General features: G+C 32.6%; 1 protein-coding gene across 1 annotated transcript in view; it reads right to left on the reverse strand.

Moving 5' to 3' along the window:
• LOC141299402 (M-phase phosphoprotein 9) overlaps positions 1-17,416 on the reverse strand; it is a 27,676-nt gene continuing 10,260 nt past the window's right edge. Inside the window, exons 8-20 of the mRNA XM_073829761.1 lie at positions 14,586-14,673; positions 11,670-11,885; positions 11,530-11,577; positions 10,128-10,192; positions 8,733-8,834; positions 8,411-8,527; positions 8,132-8,292; positions 5,540-5,710; positions 5,326-5,446; positions 5,133-5,233; positions 4,552-4,769; positions 2,426-2,494; positions 1-891 (exon numbers count right to left, since the gene is read on the reverse strand). Of these exons, the coding sequence (XP_073685862.1) occupies positions 790-891; positions 2,426-2,494; positions 4,552-4,769; positions 5,133-5,233; positions 5,326-5,446; positions 5,540-5,710; positions 8,132-8,292; positions 8,411-8,527; positions 8,733-8,834; positions 10,128-10,192; positions 11,530-11,577; positions 11,670-11,885; positions 14,586-14,673 (1,579 nt within the window). The 3' untranslated portion in view covers positions 1-789. The remainder of the gene's footprint in view (positions 892-2,425; positions 2,495-4,551; positions 4,770-5,132; positions 5,234-5,325; positions 5,447-5,539; positions 5,711-8,131; positions 8,293-8,410; positions 8,528-8,732; positions 8,835-10,127; positions 10,193-11,529; positions 11,578-11,669; positions 11,886-14,585; positions 14,674-17,416) is intronic.

Genomic DNA, 17,416 nt, shown 5'->3' on the forward strand with positions numbered 1-17,416 from the left:
TTCAGTAAGCAGTTTTAATTGTGGAACATTTTTGTGCAACAGTTCAATAGATTCCATGAGCTACAGGAAAAAAAAACGAACAGTCAACAGCTAACAATGGAAAAGCAGAGAAGAGCATATTTCAGATTTCATGCATCAAAGTAAGCAGTACATCCTGTGCTGCACTGGAAAATGTCAGAGGTCTAGCTTTGATAATCACGTGTAAACAGTCGGTGCTGGTTTGGGTTTGTGTTCTTTGCGTGAGATGATTTTGACAAGGCAATTCAACTCTACTCATCTTATTATCAGATATGTGCTATCATTCTCTGCTCGCGTATGGCACAGGCAATGCGTAAATGAATGAACATGCCACAGACAGTGAAAGCCTGAAATTTGAGTGAATTATAAACCTTTTCAAGTGTCATTTAAATCAAGAGTCGTAAGACACATAATGGAATGGAAACATATGCAAATGAGCTGCCCTGCAGGATTGGATTTTTGCCATTCATTTCAATCAGCAGCAAACAAATCAAATAAAAAATATCGAGTCAAGCATACAACTTTTCAACATTTCTGTCACTTTAAAAAAGTAAATGTTTTTACAAATCTAGGCTTTATTAAAATATACTTTATAGTATGTTCACCATGTAATAAAACATACAAAATAGATCCTACAGTAATAAAAGTAGAAATATTTACATTTCATAGTCTGTACAGTGGAACGATCGCTCCATTGTAGTAATTGTAATAATAATTCATATGGTCCAGGGTAAAAGATCATAATTCATGAGAGTTCATAATAGCCGCTGGCTATATGTTGGCAGAAGATCGCAGGATGTTGAATCGTTTCAGAGTCATGCGGATGAACCCAAGGTCGCGGTTAACCTGATCCAGGCGTTTTTCCAGAGACACCTAAAATCATGAAGTTGATAATGTTACGCTTCTGTTTTTCTACTGATGTCGTTTGTTATGCACAAAATGTAATTACAAAAGAAAATACTCAAATGAAATGTAGAGCCTTTCATTTGTAAAGTATCTAATACACTAGATTAACAACAATAGGCATTATCATGGTTATGCAACACTTTTGGGATGAATTTTTCAGGAAAAAAGTAACTAAATCATAAAATATACCATGGGTATATAGAAAAATCAGCTATATTTAAGCTGATATATATGTGTATTTATATGTTTTAAAAAACAATTTCAAGAGTTTTAATATTTAATAGCTATTCATTCTCAGAGTGCATTTAATAAATGTGTGTTCTGTGTTCCTATTAATACATTATACATTTTAAAACACAATTTTAATATTTCAGTTATAACACATTAATACATACAGTATATGATTACTAATGTGATCTAATATTTGTATTACATATTTTTTCATTTCATAAATAAATAAATATTCAATATTTTTCAAAACAGTGTTTAATAAATATGTAGATGTGTATGTTCTTCTGTGTTCTTATTATATATTTTTTAATATATTTGTCCAGTTCATTCAATAAATATATATATATATATATATATATATATATATATATATATATATATATAAATACATATGAACATGTAATTATTCAATTACATTAAATTATTTAAAATGTGAATAACTATTACAATATATTGTAATGATTTGAATATTTTACAATATTTGTATTTTGTTTATTTAGTATTTATTTAGTTTATTTCATATATTCTCAGTGCATGTACTACATAAATATGTAAATATTTACAATACCCGTCAAAAGTTTTTGGAAAGTACGATTTTTAATATTTTTTTAAAGAAGTCTCTTCTGCTCACCAAGCCTGCATTTATTTGATCCACAGTACAGCAAAAGCAGTAAAATGTTGCAATATTTTTACTATTCAAAATAACTGTTTTCTATTTGAATATATTTTAAAATGTAATTTATTTCTGTGATTTCAAAGCTGAATTTTTAGTATCATTATTCCAGTCACATGATCATTCAGATCTTTCTATTCATCAAACAATCCTGAAAAAATGCACTCGACTGTTTTAAATACTACTACTACTACTAATAATAATAATATTAACAATAAATGTTTCATGAACAGCAAATCAGCATATTAGAATGATTTCTGGAGGATCATGTGACACTGAAGACTGGAGTAATGATGCTGAAAATTTAGCTTTGATCAAAGGAATAAATTACATTTAAAAAATATTCAAAAAGAAAAAGGTGAGAAGGTTTGGTGAGAAGAGACTTCTTTAAAAACATTAAAAATCTTACTATCCAAAAACCTTTAACTGGTAGTGTATATAAACATTGTATATTAAATATTAAATATACTACTATATTAAAATATTTAACATGTGAATAACTATATTTTTGTGTATACTGTGAAATACAATCGTTCATATCGTGATCTAATATTTTCAGTCTATTTGCATGTGAATGGAAAGTGATTGTGTTCCCACCTCGTCCAACCTGGTCTGCAACGTGACCCGAGCCCCGGCTCCTGGAATCCGGCTCAGTGCTGCCTCAATCTGTGGGAAATAAATAAATATTGGGTGAGAGCGTCACAGCACTCAGCAAATTGCTGGATGGAAACAGCTGAGATTAAACAACAGCGTTTTGAATAAGCACTCCTCAGCATGAATAGGAAAAGGGAAGCCTTTGCTAAAAATAGAGGTGATTAACCAGCAGCGCTATAAAGGCAGGTTATGTAATGTGTAGTGCTGAGGTCACAGCAGAAACATGCGCTGCCATCGATCTGCAGTCAGTCTCAAAGCAGCACGAGCCGAGAGCGAGTCACACGCTGTCCAAACGCTCACGTGATGTTGTGACGTGCCTTCCATGAGCTTTCAGATTTTCACAATGACTTAGCATGTTTATGTATGCTATATATATATATACATAGCATACATAAACATGCTAAGTCATTGTGAAAAAAGAAAATATATATATATAAATACATATAAAAAAATATATATATATATAAATATATATAAAAAAAATATATATATATAAATATATATATATATATATATATATATATATATATATATATAAATATATACATACACACACACACACACAGACACACAGACACACACACACACACACACATTAAGGCGGCATTTATTTGATCAAAAATACAGAAAAAAAACTGTAATATAGTGAAATATTAATGCAATTTATGATGTTTTTAAAGTGTTTTTTAAAGAATAATATGACACTGAAAACTGAAGTAATGGCTAAAAATAAAAAATCATATGGATGGATAATGGATAAAAATTCAGCTTTGCATCACAGAATTAAATTATATATTAAAATATATTAATATAGAACACCATTATTTTAAACTGTAACTATATTTCTGTATATCTGAAGTAAATGCAGCCTTGATACAAGAATTCTTTAAATAAACATTAAAAATCTTACTGATCACAAACTTATGAGCGGCAGTATATATACACATACACATACATACACATACATATACATATATATATATATATATATATATATATATATATATATATATATATAAATAAGTCAAGCCCAAAATTATTCATACCCCTGGCAAATTCAGACTTTCTTTACTTTTATTCAACCAGCAAGTTTTTTTTTTTGGACCGGAAATGACACAGGCTTCTCCCAAAAGATAATTAGACCATGTACAAGAGGCATCATTGTAGAAAAAAATATTTTCTCAACTTTTATTTACATTTGAACAAAAAGTGTCATGTCCAAAATTATTCATACCCTCTGCAAACTGTCACAGTCTATGGGAAAAGTTCTATACCATTCCAAATAGTCCAAGCTGTTCTAAAGCATCCTAATTACCCTGATTCATTGGGAACAGCTGTTTTAATCAACTCAACAGGAACCTAATGTTTTGGAGGTTATTTTTCAGCTGGTGGACCAGGGAACCTAATAACAGCAAAACGGCACCATGAAAAAGGAGCAATACATCAAAATGCTCAACAAAAACATCAGGCAGTCTGCAGAGAAACTCGGCCTTGGGCACCAGTGGACATTTCAGCACGACACCGACCCAAAACACACAGCAAAAGTGGTGAAGAAATGGTTAGCAGACAAAAACATTAACGTTTTGCAGTGGCTCAGCCAGAGTCCTGACTTAAATCCAATTGAGAATCTGTGGAGGAGCTAAAGATCAGGGTGATGGCAAGGAGACCCTCCAACCTGAAAGAGTTGGAGCTCATTGCTAAAGATGAATGGGCAAAAATACCAGTGGAGACATGCAAAAAGCTGGTCAGCAATTATAGGAAGTGTTTGATTGCTGTAATAGCCAATAAAGGCTTTTCTATTGATTATTGAGAAGGGTATGAATCATTTTGGACATGCCACTTTTTTTCCACAATGATGCCTTTTGTACATCGTCTTTTCATCTTTTGGGAGAAGCCTGTGTCATTTCCGGTCAAAAAAACCTTGCTGGTTGAATAAAAGTATCTTTAAGTCAGAATTTGTCAGGGGTATGAATAATTTCGGGCTTGACTGTATACACACACACACCATGATCGACCAATCAGAATTGTTCTAGAAAGCGGTGTGATAACAGGAAATATCCCACAATCACCTGCTGCTTTTCCTGTGTGAGCTCATCAAAGAGGCGCTCTGCGTCAGCTAGCGACTGAATGCGAGGCTGACAGGAGAGGGTCGTCTCTTCACCGGCGTCTTGTGTCTGAAGAGAGCTGACGGCAGCTTCCTGTTCCTCCCAGCTGGGCTCGACAGCAGGTTCCTCAGACTCACTGCTTTCTGCAGGCTCAGACGAGCCCACGCTGGACTGAGGGTTCACTGAGGAGGAAATTCACACAAGAGTTACGTTTCCTGAGGAAATACCAGTGCTTATAGGGTTAAAGGGTAGCGAGCAGTGTTAAAGTTTTAGGTAAATAATCTATTTATATAAACACTACCAGTTTTCCATTCTATGGCACCTTCAACAATGTCCTTACTACCTTTCTGGGCCTTCAACATGTTAGTTGTGTTGCTGTTTATGCAGGGTCAGAAAGCTCTTGGATTTCATCAAAATTAGCTTATTTGTGTTTAGAAGATGAATGAAGATTTTAGGGATTTGGAACGACATGAGGGTGTGTAATTAATGACAGAAATTTCGTTTTTGAGCGAACTATCCCTTTGAAACTGAAAAAGCAACAATACCTTCCAGTCTCTCAGAAGCCTTGAACTGTAACCTTTTCCTTGGACTCGGATGGGAAGGTAAAGAGGAGTTGATGCCGTTTCGATCAAAAACTACATCAAACCTAAAAAACAAGGCATTTATAAGACACATTATTTAATGACTACTTATCAGTGCGGATGGCAAGCAAGTCAGATAGCAGGACAGATGTGTTACCTGCTGTGCAGGTGCTCTTGGGATGGGAGAGGGTGACTAAACGCGGTGGAGAAGTTCTCAGTCGGGCAGCGCTTAGGACTGGACTTGGCAGAGAGAGGCATGAGTAACGTGTCCCTCTTTGCTAACATGATAAAAAACATATTCAGTCAGTAAATTTGGATTTTCATCAGCCATTTTGGAAATGCATCAAATGCTAAAGATTTGGGACACTCACTGGGTGTGGCAAGAGGAACGGCTCTTTGTGCTCTGGGGGGCAGAGATGATGACCTGTGACCCTCTGGAGAGAGACTCCTCTGGGCCCTCAGAACAGCTCCACTTCGCTCCTCCACCGCATCCCTCACAGAACTCTCCACAAAAGCCACTGTAGGCCTCCTCCTAGCCAACCCTAAAACACACATCACAAAATAAATGTCAGTGACCGAAAAAGTGTTAGGAATGTTAGTGCAGCTTCTCTTAAGATTACTGCTATAAATACTATATATGAAATCTATAGCCTATATATACACACTTCCATTCAAAAGTTTGGGATCAGCGAGTCTCTTATGTAGAATATTGATACAGTAAAAACAGTAATACTGTGAATTATTAGTACAATTTAAAATAACTATTGTTCTATTTGAAAATATTTAGAAATGAAATTTATTCTTGCGATGGCAAAGGTAATGGGAGTCCAAACAGCTAATAAAAACATAACAATAATCCACAAGATGGCTCCAGTCTATCAATTAATGTCTTGTGAAGTAAAAAGCTTGCTTCTGGCCAAAATACCAGTCTACAATGAATAATAATGCTTCCTCCACTGAAAAAGTCCATCTCATGTTCTTCTCTCACATCAAAATCCACATATTTGTTTAGAACTGTTTTGGACTGTTTCAGTCGTAAACAGTGATGGATCTGTACATATTTTTCTCTTGATTCAGAAAAGAAGTTAAAACAAAAGTTAAAACATCTTACTGATGGATTTGTTTCTTACAAACACACATCTTTTTACTTAATTGATGGACTGGAGTGGTGTGGATTAATGTGATGTTTTTATCAGCTGTTTGAACTCTCATTCTGATGGTACTCATTCACTAAAAATGATTCACTGGTAAGCAAGTGATGAAATGCTACAATTCAAATCTGGGAATTGGTATAGAGAGATATAAACTCAAAAATCTGTGGAAAAGTCAGAATTGTGAGATATAAACTCAGAATTCTGAGAAAAAAAGTAAAAATTGTAAGATATAAACTTTGAGATACTAATTCTGGAAAAAAAAAAAGGAAAAATTGCATGATATAAACTCAGAATTCTGAGAAAAAAGTCAAAATTGCATGATGTGAACTAAGAATTCTGAGAAAAAAAAGTCAGAATTGTGAGATGTATATTCAGCATTCTGAGAAAAAGTCAAATTGCGAGATAAAAACTAAGATGTAAAAACTGTGAGATATAAACTCAGAATACTGAGAAAAAAGTAAAAATTGTAAGATATAAACTTTGAGATACTAATTCTGGAAAAAAAAAGTAAAAATTGCATGACATAAACTCAGAATTCTGAGAAAAAAGTCAAAATTGCCTGATGTGAACTAAGAATTCTGAGAAAAAAAAGTCAGAATTGTGAGATGCATATTCAGAATTCTGAGAAAAAGTCAAATTGCGAGATAAAAACTAAGATGTAAAAACTGTGAGATATAAACTCAGAATACTGAGAAAAAAGTAAAAATTGTAAGATATAAACTTTGAGATACTAATTCTGGAAAAAAAAAAGTAAAAATTGCTTGATATAAACTCAGAATACTGAGAAAAAAGTAAAAATTGTAAGATATAAACTTTGAGATACTAATTCTGGAAAAAAAAAAGTCAAAATTGCCTGATGTGAACTAAGAATTCTGAGAAAAAAAGTCAGAATTGTGAGATGTATATTCAGAATTCTGAGAAAAAAAGTCAGAATTGTGGGATATAAACTAAGAATTCTGAGAAAAAAAGTCAAAATTGTGAGATGAAAAACTGATTTTTGAGAAAAAAGTCAAAATTTTAAAATATAAACTTAGAATTCTAAGAGAAATTTAAGAATTGCGAGATATATAATCAGAATTCTAAGAAAAATGTGAAATTGTGGGATATAAACTCAGAATTCTGAGAAAAAAAGTCAAAATTGTAAGATATAAACTTTGAGATACTAATTCTGGGGAAAAAAAAGTAAAAATTGCATGATATAAACTCAGAATTCTGAGAAAAAAGTCAAAATTACGTGATGTGAACTAAGAATTCTGAGAAAAAAAGTCAGAATTGTGAGATGTATATTCAGAATTCTGAGAAAAAGTCAAATTGCGAGATAAAAACTAAGATGTAAAAATTGTGAGATATAAACTTAGAATTCATGAGTAAAAAAAGTCAGAATTGTGAGTAAAATTTTAGAATTCTGAGAAAAAAAGTCAAAATTGTGAGATTAAAAACTCTGATTTTTGAGAAAAAAGTCAAAATTTTAAAATATAAACTTAGAATTCTAAGAGAAATTTAAGAATTGTGAGATATATAATCAGAATTCTAAGAAAAATGTGAAATTGTGGGATATAAACTCAGAATTCTGAGAAAAAAAGTCAAAATTGTAAGATATAAACTTTGAGATACTAATTCTGGAAAAAAAAAGTAAAAATTGCATGATATAAACTCAGAATTCTGAGGAAAAAAAAAAAAAGTCAAAATTGCAACAAATCGGTTATGAAGAAACAAACTCATCTACATCTGGGCCTGAGGGTGAGCAAATTTGCAGCAAATTTTAATATTTCTGTGAACAATTCCTTTAAGCAGTGTTTCGTGACATACTAGAGGGACTGGAGCCATTCTTGGACAGCGCGCGGCCCTCAGTGGCTCTGGTGTCCTCCATCTGGATCAGGGCCTTCATCATGGGCGTCAGGGGAACATCCCTCTTCCTCAGCTCTTCAGACTGACCCTGAGTCTGTTCTCTTTCTGGTGGAGACAGCCATCTGATGGCAGAGGATCTTTCAAGTTAGAAATTGACCTTCTCAAATGAATACTCCACAGAACAGAATAATAAAGGTATGAATATTGTGTACTATGAATTACTACTGAATAAAACAGTACTCTCTCGCTGAAGATGGTCCGGATGTCTGTTCACCCCTGAGACCAGTGCCGTTCCTCATGCCAACATCTCGTTGCCATTTACTTGGTGAAAGCAGAAGATCAGGGTGGTGGAACAAACTGGAAAAATGTTTAGAAGCATTTCATAGATTCAAATGAATGTTTGCTTTTAATAATAGAAAAAAAACAGGACAAGCTGTATGCTAGCATCTGTTCATGAATCAATAGCTGTGCTATTTAAGTGTATATAGTTAAAATGCATTGTTGTAAAACACTAAAATCTGTGTTTTAGACCCAAGATGAGTATGTAGTGTGCGTTTCATACCCTGCGCCAGATGGTTGAGAATGGCTGTAAAGAGACTGACGTGTTTTAGCGAGATTTTCGTGCTGTACCTGTCGGACTTGAGCTTCTAGCTTACAGATGACCCTACAAAATTATGGAGAAATTCATAAATAAAAAGACATTTTGTTAGAACACAAAAGGAAATCAAATTAAATTACTATACCGGTATTACACTACCAGTCAAAAGTTTTTGAACTGTAAGATTTTTTATGTTCACTTCTGATCACCAAGCCTGCATGTGTTTGATTCAAAGTAAAGCAAAAACTGTAAAATGTTGAAATATTTTAACTTTTAAAATAACTTTTTTCTGTTTGATTATATTTTAAAATGCAATTTATTTCTGAAATTTAAAGCTGCATTTTAAGCATCCAGTCTTCAGTGTCACATGATCCTTCAGAAATCATTCTAATATGCTGATCTGCTGTTCAAGAAACAATTTATTACTATTAATATTATTATTATCATTATCAATATTTAAAACAGTCGAGTACATTTTTTTCAAAATTCTCTGATGAATAGAAAGACCAAAAGTTAAGCATTTATCTGAAATAAAAAAGCTTTTGTAACATTATACACTATACCATTCAAAAGCTTGAAGTCAGTATAATTTTTTTGGGTAAAGAAATTCTAGAAATTGTAACTTTTATTTAGCAAGGATGCTTTAAATTAATCAAAAATGATGATAAAGACATTTATAAAGTTACACAAGATTTCTATTTCAGATAAATGCTGTTCTGAACTTTCTATTCATCAAAGAAACCTGAAAAAAAAAAAACTATGGTGTTTTCAACATAATAATAATACATGTTTTTTTAGCAGCAAATCAGAATATTAGAATGATTTCTGAAAGAGCTTTGAAATCACAGTAATAAATTACATTTTAAAATATATTCAAATAGAAAGCAGTTATTTTAAATAGTAAAAAATTCAGTTTTTGCTGTACTTTGTATCAAATAAATACAGCCTTGTTGAGCAGATGAGACTTTAAAAAAAAAACATTAAAAATCTAAACCTTTGGTAGTGTATTTTGTATTTGTATTAGTAATTATTATAATATAACAGATTTATAGACAGTCTTAACTTTATTTTTATATGACTGGTAACACTTAACATAACATTAGTGAACTTAAACATTTTTATTACTTAACATTAACAATGGTTAATAAATGCTGTAAAATATATTTCATTCTTCATTCATTGTCCAATTTCAAAACATATTTATTGTTAGTTCATTTTAAATAATTTTTTTAAATATAAATTTAAATTGAATCGTTAAATGCTACATTTATAATATTTAGTTATAGTTATACATCCCGTTGTAATAAAACAGTTGATATGATGATGCTAAACTCAGATTTAAAAAACAAATCTGCCTACCTTTTCAGTTCAGATATTTGTTCATTGGCATCAAAAAGCTTATTTTCAGTCGAGACCAACTTGTCCTGTTAGGAAAGAAACAACTGAATAGTTTGTGCGCTTCTACATACAGAATCTCACAAAAGTGAGTACACCCCTCACATTTCAGCAACCATTTTAGTATATCTTCTCAACAGACAATACTATAGAAATGAAAGTAGTCAATGTGCAGCTTGTATAGCAGCATAGATTTACTGTCCTCTGAAAATAACTCAACATACAGCCATTATAGTCAAAATAGCTGTCAATAAAAGTGATAACAGCAGTATGTTGTTTAACCATGCAAAGCCACATGTCCTATTCATCATGTACAAACTAGTGTATCTTGTATTAGAGCAGTTAAAATTAGGTGCTTTAAGTACAATTCTCTAATACTGACCACTGGATGTTCAACATGGCATCTCATAGCAAAGAACTCTCTGAGGATTTGAGAATTAGAATTGTTGCTCTTCACAAAGATGGCCAAGGCTATTAGAGGTTCAGTAACACCCTGAAACCAAGTTACACTACAGTGGTCAGGGTCATACAGAGGTTTTCCCAGATGGGTTCCATTCAGAACAGGCCTTATAAGGGTCAATCAACGAAGTTAAACCCTCATTCTGTGCGTCAGGTGCAGAACTTGGCTTCAAAAAACAGATGCATGAGTGCTGCCAGCATTGCTTTAAAGGTTGCAGAAGTAGAAGGTCAGCTTATCAGTTCTCAGACCATACGCCGCACACTGCAACAAGTCGGTCTGCATTGGCTTCGTCCGAGAAGGAAGCCTCATCTGAAGCTAGCTCACAAGAAAGCCCGCAAACAGTTTGCTGAAGACAACCTGTCCATTAATTACTGGAACCATGTCCTGTGGTCTGATGTGACTATAAGATAAACTTGTTTGGCTCAGATGGTGTCCAGCATGCGTGGCAATGCCCTGATGAGAAGTACTACGAAAATTGTGTCTTGCCTACAGTCAAGCATGGTGGTGGTAGCATCATGGTCTGGGGCTGCATGAGTGCTGCTGGTACTGGGGAGCTGTGGTTCATTGAGGGAAACATGGATTCCATTATGTACTGTACATTCTAAAGCAGAACTTGATGCCTTCCCTCCAGAAACTAGGCCGAACTGCAGTTTTCCAACATGATAACGTTGCCAGCTATTTTGACAATAATGGCTGTATGTTGAGTAATTTTCAGGGGACAATAAATCTATACTGCTATACAAGCTGCACATTGACTACTCTAAAATATATCCAAATTTCATTTCTATAGTATGGTCCCTTGAGAAGATATACTAAAATGGTTGCTAAAATGTGAGGGGTGTACTCACTTTTGTGAGATACTGTACTTCTATTTGTATCATGATGACAGATAAAAAGAGCTTTCACCTTCGCTCCTTCATGCTCCCTTCTCAGTGAATCATACTCGTGGAGGAGCTGCAAAAAAAAAAAACAGTGCATCATTACGCTGACCTTTACAGCCTAATATAACAACATAAGGGAAGTTTAAAGGGTTCTGCTCAGCTTACATCCTGTAGCATCTTGTGTTCTTTCTTCATGCGGGCCTCTTTCTCATCCACCTCCTTACAGGCGTTCTGCACGGCCTCCTCCAGCTGACGCAGGCGGTTCTTCAGTTTGGTCACATTGGCATCTTTCTCGCGGCTGCTGTTTTTGGTCTCTTCTAAGCGCTGCTGCAGGGCCTGGACTGTGGCGCTGGCCGCGTCATATCGCTCTGGCCATTCAGCCTGGATCACAAACACACAAGCTTTAAGTTAACATTGGTGTTTCAACCACATTTCAACCATGTTGGATGCATGGAAGCCCATTTCTGGCAAAAAAAAAAAAAATGCTTTGGTATCATCATTATGACACAATATCACAGTAGTGACATTAAAAAGGCATAACTATGACAAAAAGAATCTAAATTCAAAATAATGAGATACTAAGTCATAATTATGACACTCGAAAGTCACAACTATGACAGTCGAAATTGATATGAAAAGTCACAATTATGACTAATATTTGAAATGATGAGAGAAAGTCATAATAAAAGTATTAATTATCAGAATTCTAAATGAAAGTACAAATTATGAGATAATAAGGCATAATGATGATATAAAAAAATAATGACATATTATTATGACAAAAAAAAAATTTGAATTATAATGGTCAAAACTGAAATAAAAAGTTGTATCACAAAACCAGGAAGTCATAATGTCATGCAAGAAAATCAAAATTATGAGATACAGAGCCATAATGCTTTGTTAAATCATAATTATGAAATAGAATACTTATGACAAAAAAGCAGATACACACAAAAAAAGAGATAAAAAGTCATAATTATGATGGTCAAAACACAAACTCAGAAAGTCATAATCATGACTGATATTTGAAATATATTATATACAATATCTGAGTTAAAATCATAATGACTTTTAAAGTTACAGTTATGATAAGACAAAATTAAGAAGTCTTAATGACAAAAAGTAAAAAGTATGAGATAAGCAATAATTAGGACAAATATATATAATGGTCAAAATTGAAATAAAAGGTATGACAAAAGTGTGAAATTATGAGATAAAGTCAATGAAAAATGATAAAAAAAAATGAAATACAAAGTCATAATTATGACATTAGAAAGTAATAATTTTGATGGTCAAAACTGAGCTAAAAAGTCATTATTATGACTAATATTTTAAATTATGAGATAAAGTCATAATAAAAGTCATAATTATGAGATACAAGTCAAAAATCGTAATTTGTCTTAATGACAAAAAGTAAAAATTATGAGATAATAAGCCATAATTAGATATAAAAAGTTGAAAAATTAGATACTAAACCATAATTATGATGGTCACAATCTTAATTAAGAAATACAATATCAGAGAATTTTTTTTTAATATAACTATGACAAAACACACACACACACACACACACACACACACACACACACACACACACACAAATTATGAGATAAAAAGCCATTATTATGATATTGATATTATGAATTATTCAAATGAGATACTAAATCATCATAGTTATGCCTTTTTAATGTCATAATTATGGTTAAAACTTCATAATCATGACAAATATTTGACGTGACGAGATAAAGTCATGTAATATCATATCATATAATGGCATGTACAAAAATTTTAATTATGAGATACAAAGCCATAATTATGATATTACGAATTATCAAAATAATTAGTCATAATTGTGATATCAAGTTATAATTATGCCGAAATACAAAATTGAGAAATTTTAATTACAAAAAGTAATAATATAAGAAGCCATAATTATTATATAATGAGATACTAAGTCATGATTATGACAAAAAAGTTATAATTATGATGGTCAAAACTGAAATAAAAATGTGAAATTATGAGATAATGTCATAAAAAAAAATCAAAATGAGATACAAAGCCATAATTATATTTTGAATGATCAAAATAATGAGACACCAAGTCATAATTATGACATTAAAAAGTCTCATGCTTTGTTAAACTATAATTATGAAATACAGTATCCGAGTTATGGCATTAAAAAGGCACAACTATGACATAAAAAAAACATAAATTATGAGATAAAAAGCCAAAATTATATTAGGAATGATCAAAATAAGGTACTAAGTCATAATTATGACTACTATTTGACATTATGAGATAAAGTCATAATGAGATATAAAGTTTCATTTATGACAAAAAAAATCTAAATTAAAACGTCTTAATGACAAAAAGTAAAAATGATGTGATAATATATACTTATGATATAAAAAGTAAAAAAAAAAAAGATACTAAGAAACTGAGAAGCCATAATTATTATATAATGAGATACTAAGTCATGTTTATGACAAAAAGGTCAAAAATATGATGGTCAAAATTGAAATAAAAAGTCATAATGTCATGAAAAAATAATGAGATACAAAAGACATCATTTTGACATCTTAAGTCATAATTATGCCAAACAAATTGAAATTATGACCAAAAAGTCGAAATTGACATCAAAAATTGTAAATATGACATTAAACATCCAAATTATGACGAATTTTGTTAACAAGTCATAATTACGACAATAAGATTTTAAATTATGAGAGAAAAAGTCATAATTATGTCTGAACTTCCATAATAGCCTATCCTGATATTTTCACACTATTGTTCTTCAAGACATCAAGCTGCTAAATACTGAGCTTGCTAGGATGTTCTAAGTGGTTCCTAGGGTGTTGCTAGGGTATTCTAGATGGTTGCTAGGTCAGTTGCTAGGAGCTTGTATGTAACCTTTAAACAGTAAATGTTCCTATTTCCATGACATGACCACTTACAAGTGCTTGTCTATAATTTATACCGTTTTTCTGACTACAAGCACAATTGCCACGTCAACATATACGAGACTCTCATACACAAGCCACTCATGTATTTCCTGTTTTAGATGGAGGCGGTGACTCATACCAGCTGTCTCTCCAAGAGGTGGTTTTTGATCTCCAGCTCTCGGATGCGTGTGCTCGCCTCCGTTAACGCTCGTTCCAGGTGCTGACATCTGCCAAATGATGATCAAAGACACAATCAGTCAGAGTTCATCGGACTCCGCCGATGACAGAGTGTTTATCGCGCGCTAAACACCAGACACCAGATGTCACCAGACTCACTAAGCTGATGTGAAGCAGATACAAAACAACAGGCTGAAGACAGAGCCAAATACATCAATTTATTAAATTAGATCTAGATCTACTGGTTATTAGTTAGTTGTAAGGGTGCAACAATACACTTATGATACGCAACACTAAAATGTTCAAATTGATTTTTTATTTTTATTATTACTTCTAAGAAATAGTTAAAGGGATAGTTCACCCAAAAAATTGATGTTTATCTGCTTACCACCAGGACATCCAAGATGTAGGTCAAGGTTAATTTAGTTTTGCTTTTTTAAATTTGTTTTATTTTGATATAGTTTTCAAATTTTCAATAAAATTTAGTTTAGTTTTTATTAGTTTCATTAACAGTTTTGTTAGTTTTAATTTAGTTTCTATTTTGTGAACACATTTCTATTTAGTTTTTATATAGTTTAGTTTTAGTTTTAGTTTTTTTGGAGATCAAACAGAGATCACGTTTTCCTCGCAATTCTAAACTAAGCAAAATAATGTGAGACAAAATATCAATTGCTGCAGTATATTTAAACGTGTTTAATTCATTTAAATTAATTATTATTTTTAATAATTTAATACATAATATTTGTATTTTAAAAATAATATATTTAATACACAAATTTATAATACTAAATTGATAAAAAAGTGGTTTGAATAAATAAATGACTTGCTCACAAAAACATTACTGGATGAATCTGCGTGTTTGAATCAATCTCTATTCAATGACAAATACATATTTTAACAGTTGTTTCCATCTAGTGGCGAAACAATGCAATCGACACAAACGTTACTTGAAGCGCCAATTACTTTGAAAAGACGTGCTCTATTTTGATCTCTACCATAGACATCAATGTTTATATCCAAACTGTGATCTTTAATTGCTGTGATAATATGAATGACTGTATATGTAAAGACTGTTTGTGAAGCTGTTTTTTTTTCACATAAACATGATGACTGCTCTCTGTGTCAGTGGCAGTGCAATACAGATTTGAATGTTCCGGTAAGACTTTTTCAAAGGTTTAATAGACATGGGGAATCGTTGTCATTTACAAATGAGATCGCATAGGTGTTTGAATCTCTATTCTTTAAAGATTAATCAGCTCTAGTATATTGGTTTGATCACTTGTGTTACATAAAAAATAAATAATTTTGCCTAAAACTGATGCAGTATCCTAGATTTAATGCAGGTGCTGTTTAGGTCGCTGTTTTTTTTTCCCCCGCCATGGGATGAGAACGTAATTATTATGAAAACGATTATTTATTTTTGATAATTATTATTTTATTTCAGTTAGTTTTTCAATAAAAGTTGTTAGTTTCGTTTCGTTCTAGTTTTTCATTTATTTTTACGTTTTTATTTTATTTCAGTTTACGAAAATGTTTTCTGATCAATAGTTTTCATCTTAGTTTTAGTTTTAGTTTACGAAAATAACCTTGATGTAGGTGACTTTGTTTCTTTAGCAGAACACAAACGAAGATTTTAACTCAAACCGTTGCAGTCTTTGAGTCATATAATGGCAGTCAATGGGCACCAAATCTTTAAGAGTAAAAAAAAGATACACAGACAAAACCAAATTAAACCCTGCACGGCTTGTGACGATACACTGAGGTCTTAGGACACAAAACAATCGGTCTGTGCAAGAAACTGAACAGAACTGAACAGACCGATCCTTTTGTGTCTTAAAGGAACACTCCACTTTTTTTGGAAATAGGCTCATTCTCCAACTCCCCCCGAGTTAATAAGTTGAGTTTTACCGTTTTGAAATCTATTCAGCCGTTCTCCTGTTCTGACGATATCACTTTTAGCATAGCTTAGCATAGATCATTGAATCCTATTAGACCAATAGCATCACGTTCAAAAATGACCAACGAGTTTCCATATTTGTTGTATTTAAAACTTGACTCTTCTGTAGTTATATCGTGTACTAAGACCGGTGGAAATGCAAAGCTGCGAGTTTCTAGGCTGATAAGATTAGGAACTACACTTCCATTCCGGCGTAATAGTCAAGGAAGTTTGCTGCCGTAATATGGCCGAAGCAGGCGGAGTATTATCAGAAATGAGTTCCCAGCTAGTTTAGCATTTGCACATGTGCTGCGTGGTATTACTGCTCCTGCTTTGGCCTTATTATGGCAGCAAACTTCCTTGACTATTACGCCGGAATGGGAGTGTAGTTCCTAATCTTATCAGCCTAGAAAATTGAAGCTTTGCATTTCCACCGGTCTTAGTACACGATATAACTACAGAAGAGTCAAGTTTTAAATAGGACAAATATGGAAACTCGTTGGTCATTTTTGAACGCGATGCTATTGGTCTAATAGGATTCAATGATCTATGCTAAGCTATGCTAAAAGTGATATCGCCAGAACAGGAGAACGGCTGAATGGATTTCAAAACGGTAAAACTCAAATTATTAACTCGGGGGGAGTTGGAGAATGAGCCTATTTCCAAAAAAAGTGGAGTGTTCCTTTAAGACCTCAATGTATCGTCATGAGCCGCAGGGTTTAATTTGGTTTTGTCTGTGTATGTTTTTTTTACTCTTGAAGATTTGGTAACCATTGACTGCCATTATATGAGTGACAGACTGCAGCGGTTCGAGTTAAAAATCTTTGTTTGTGTTCTACTAAAGAAACAAAGTGACC

The sequence above is a fragment of the Garra rufa genome, chromosome 23 (assembly GCF_049309525.1).
Source record: "Garra rufa chromosome 23, GarRuf1.0, whole genome shotgun sequence".
Classification (NCBI taxonomy): Eukaryota; Metazoa; Chordata; class Actinopteri; order Cypriniformes; family Cyprinidae; genus Garra; species Garra rufa.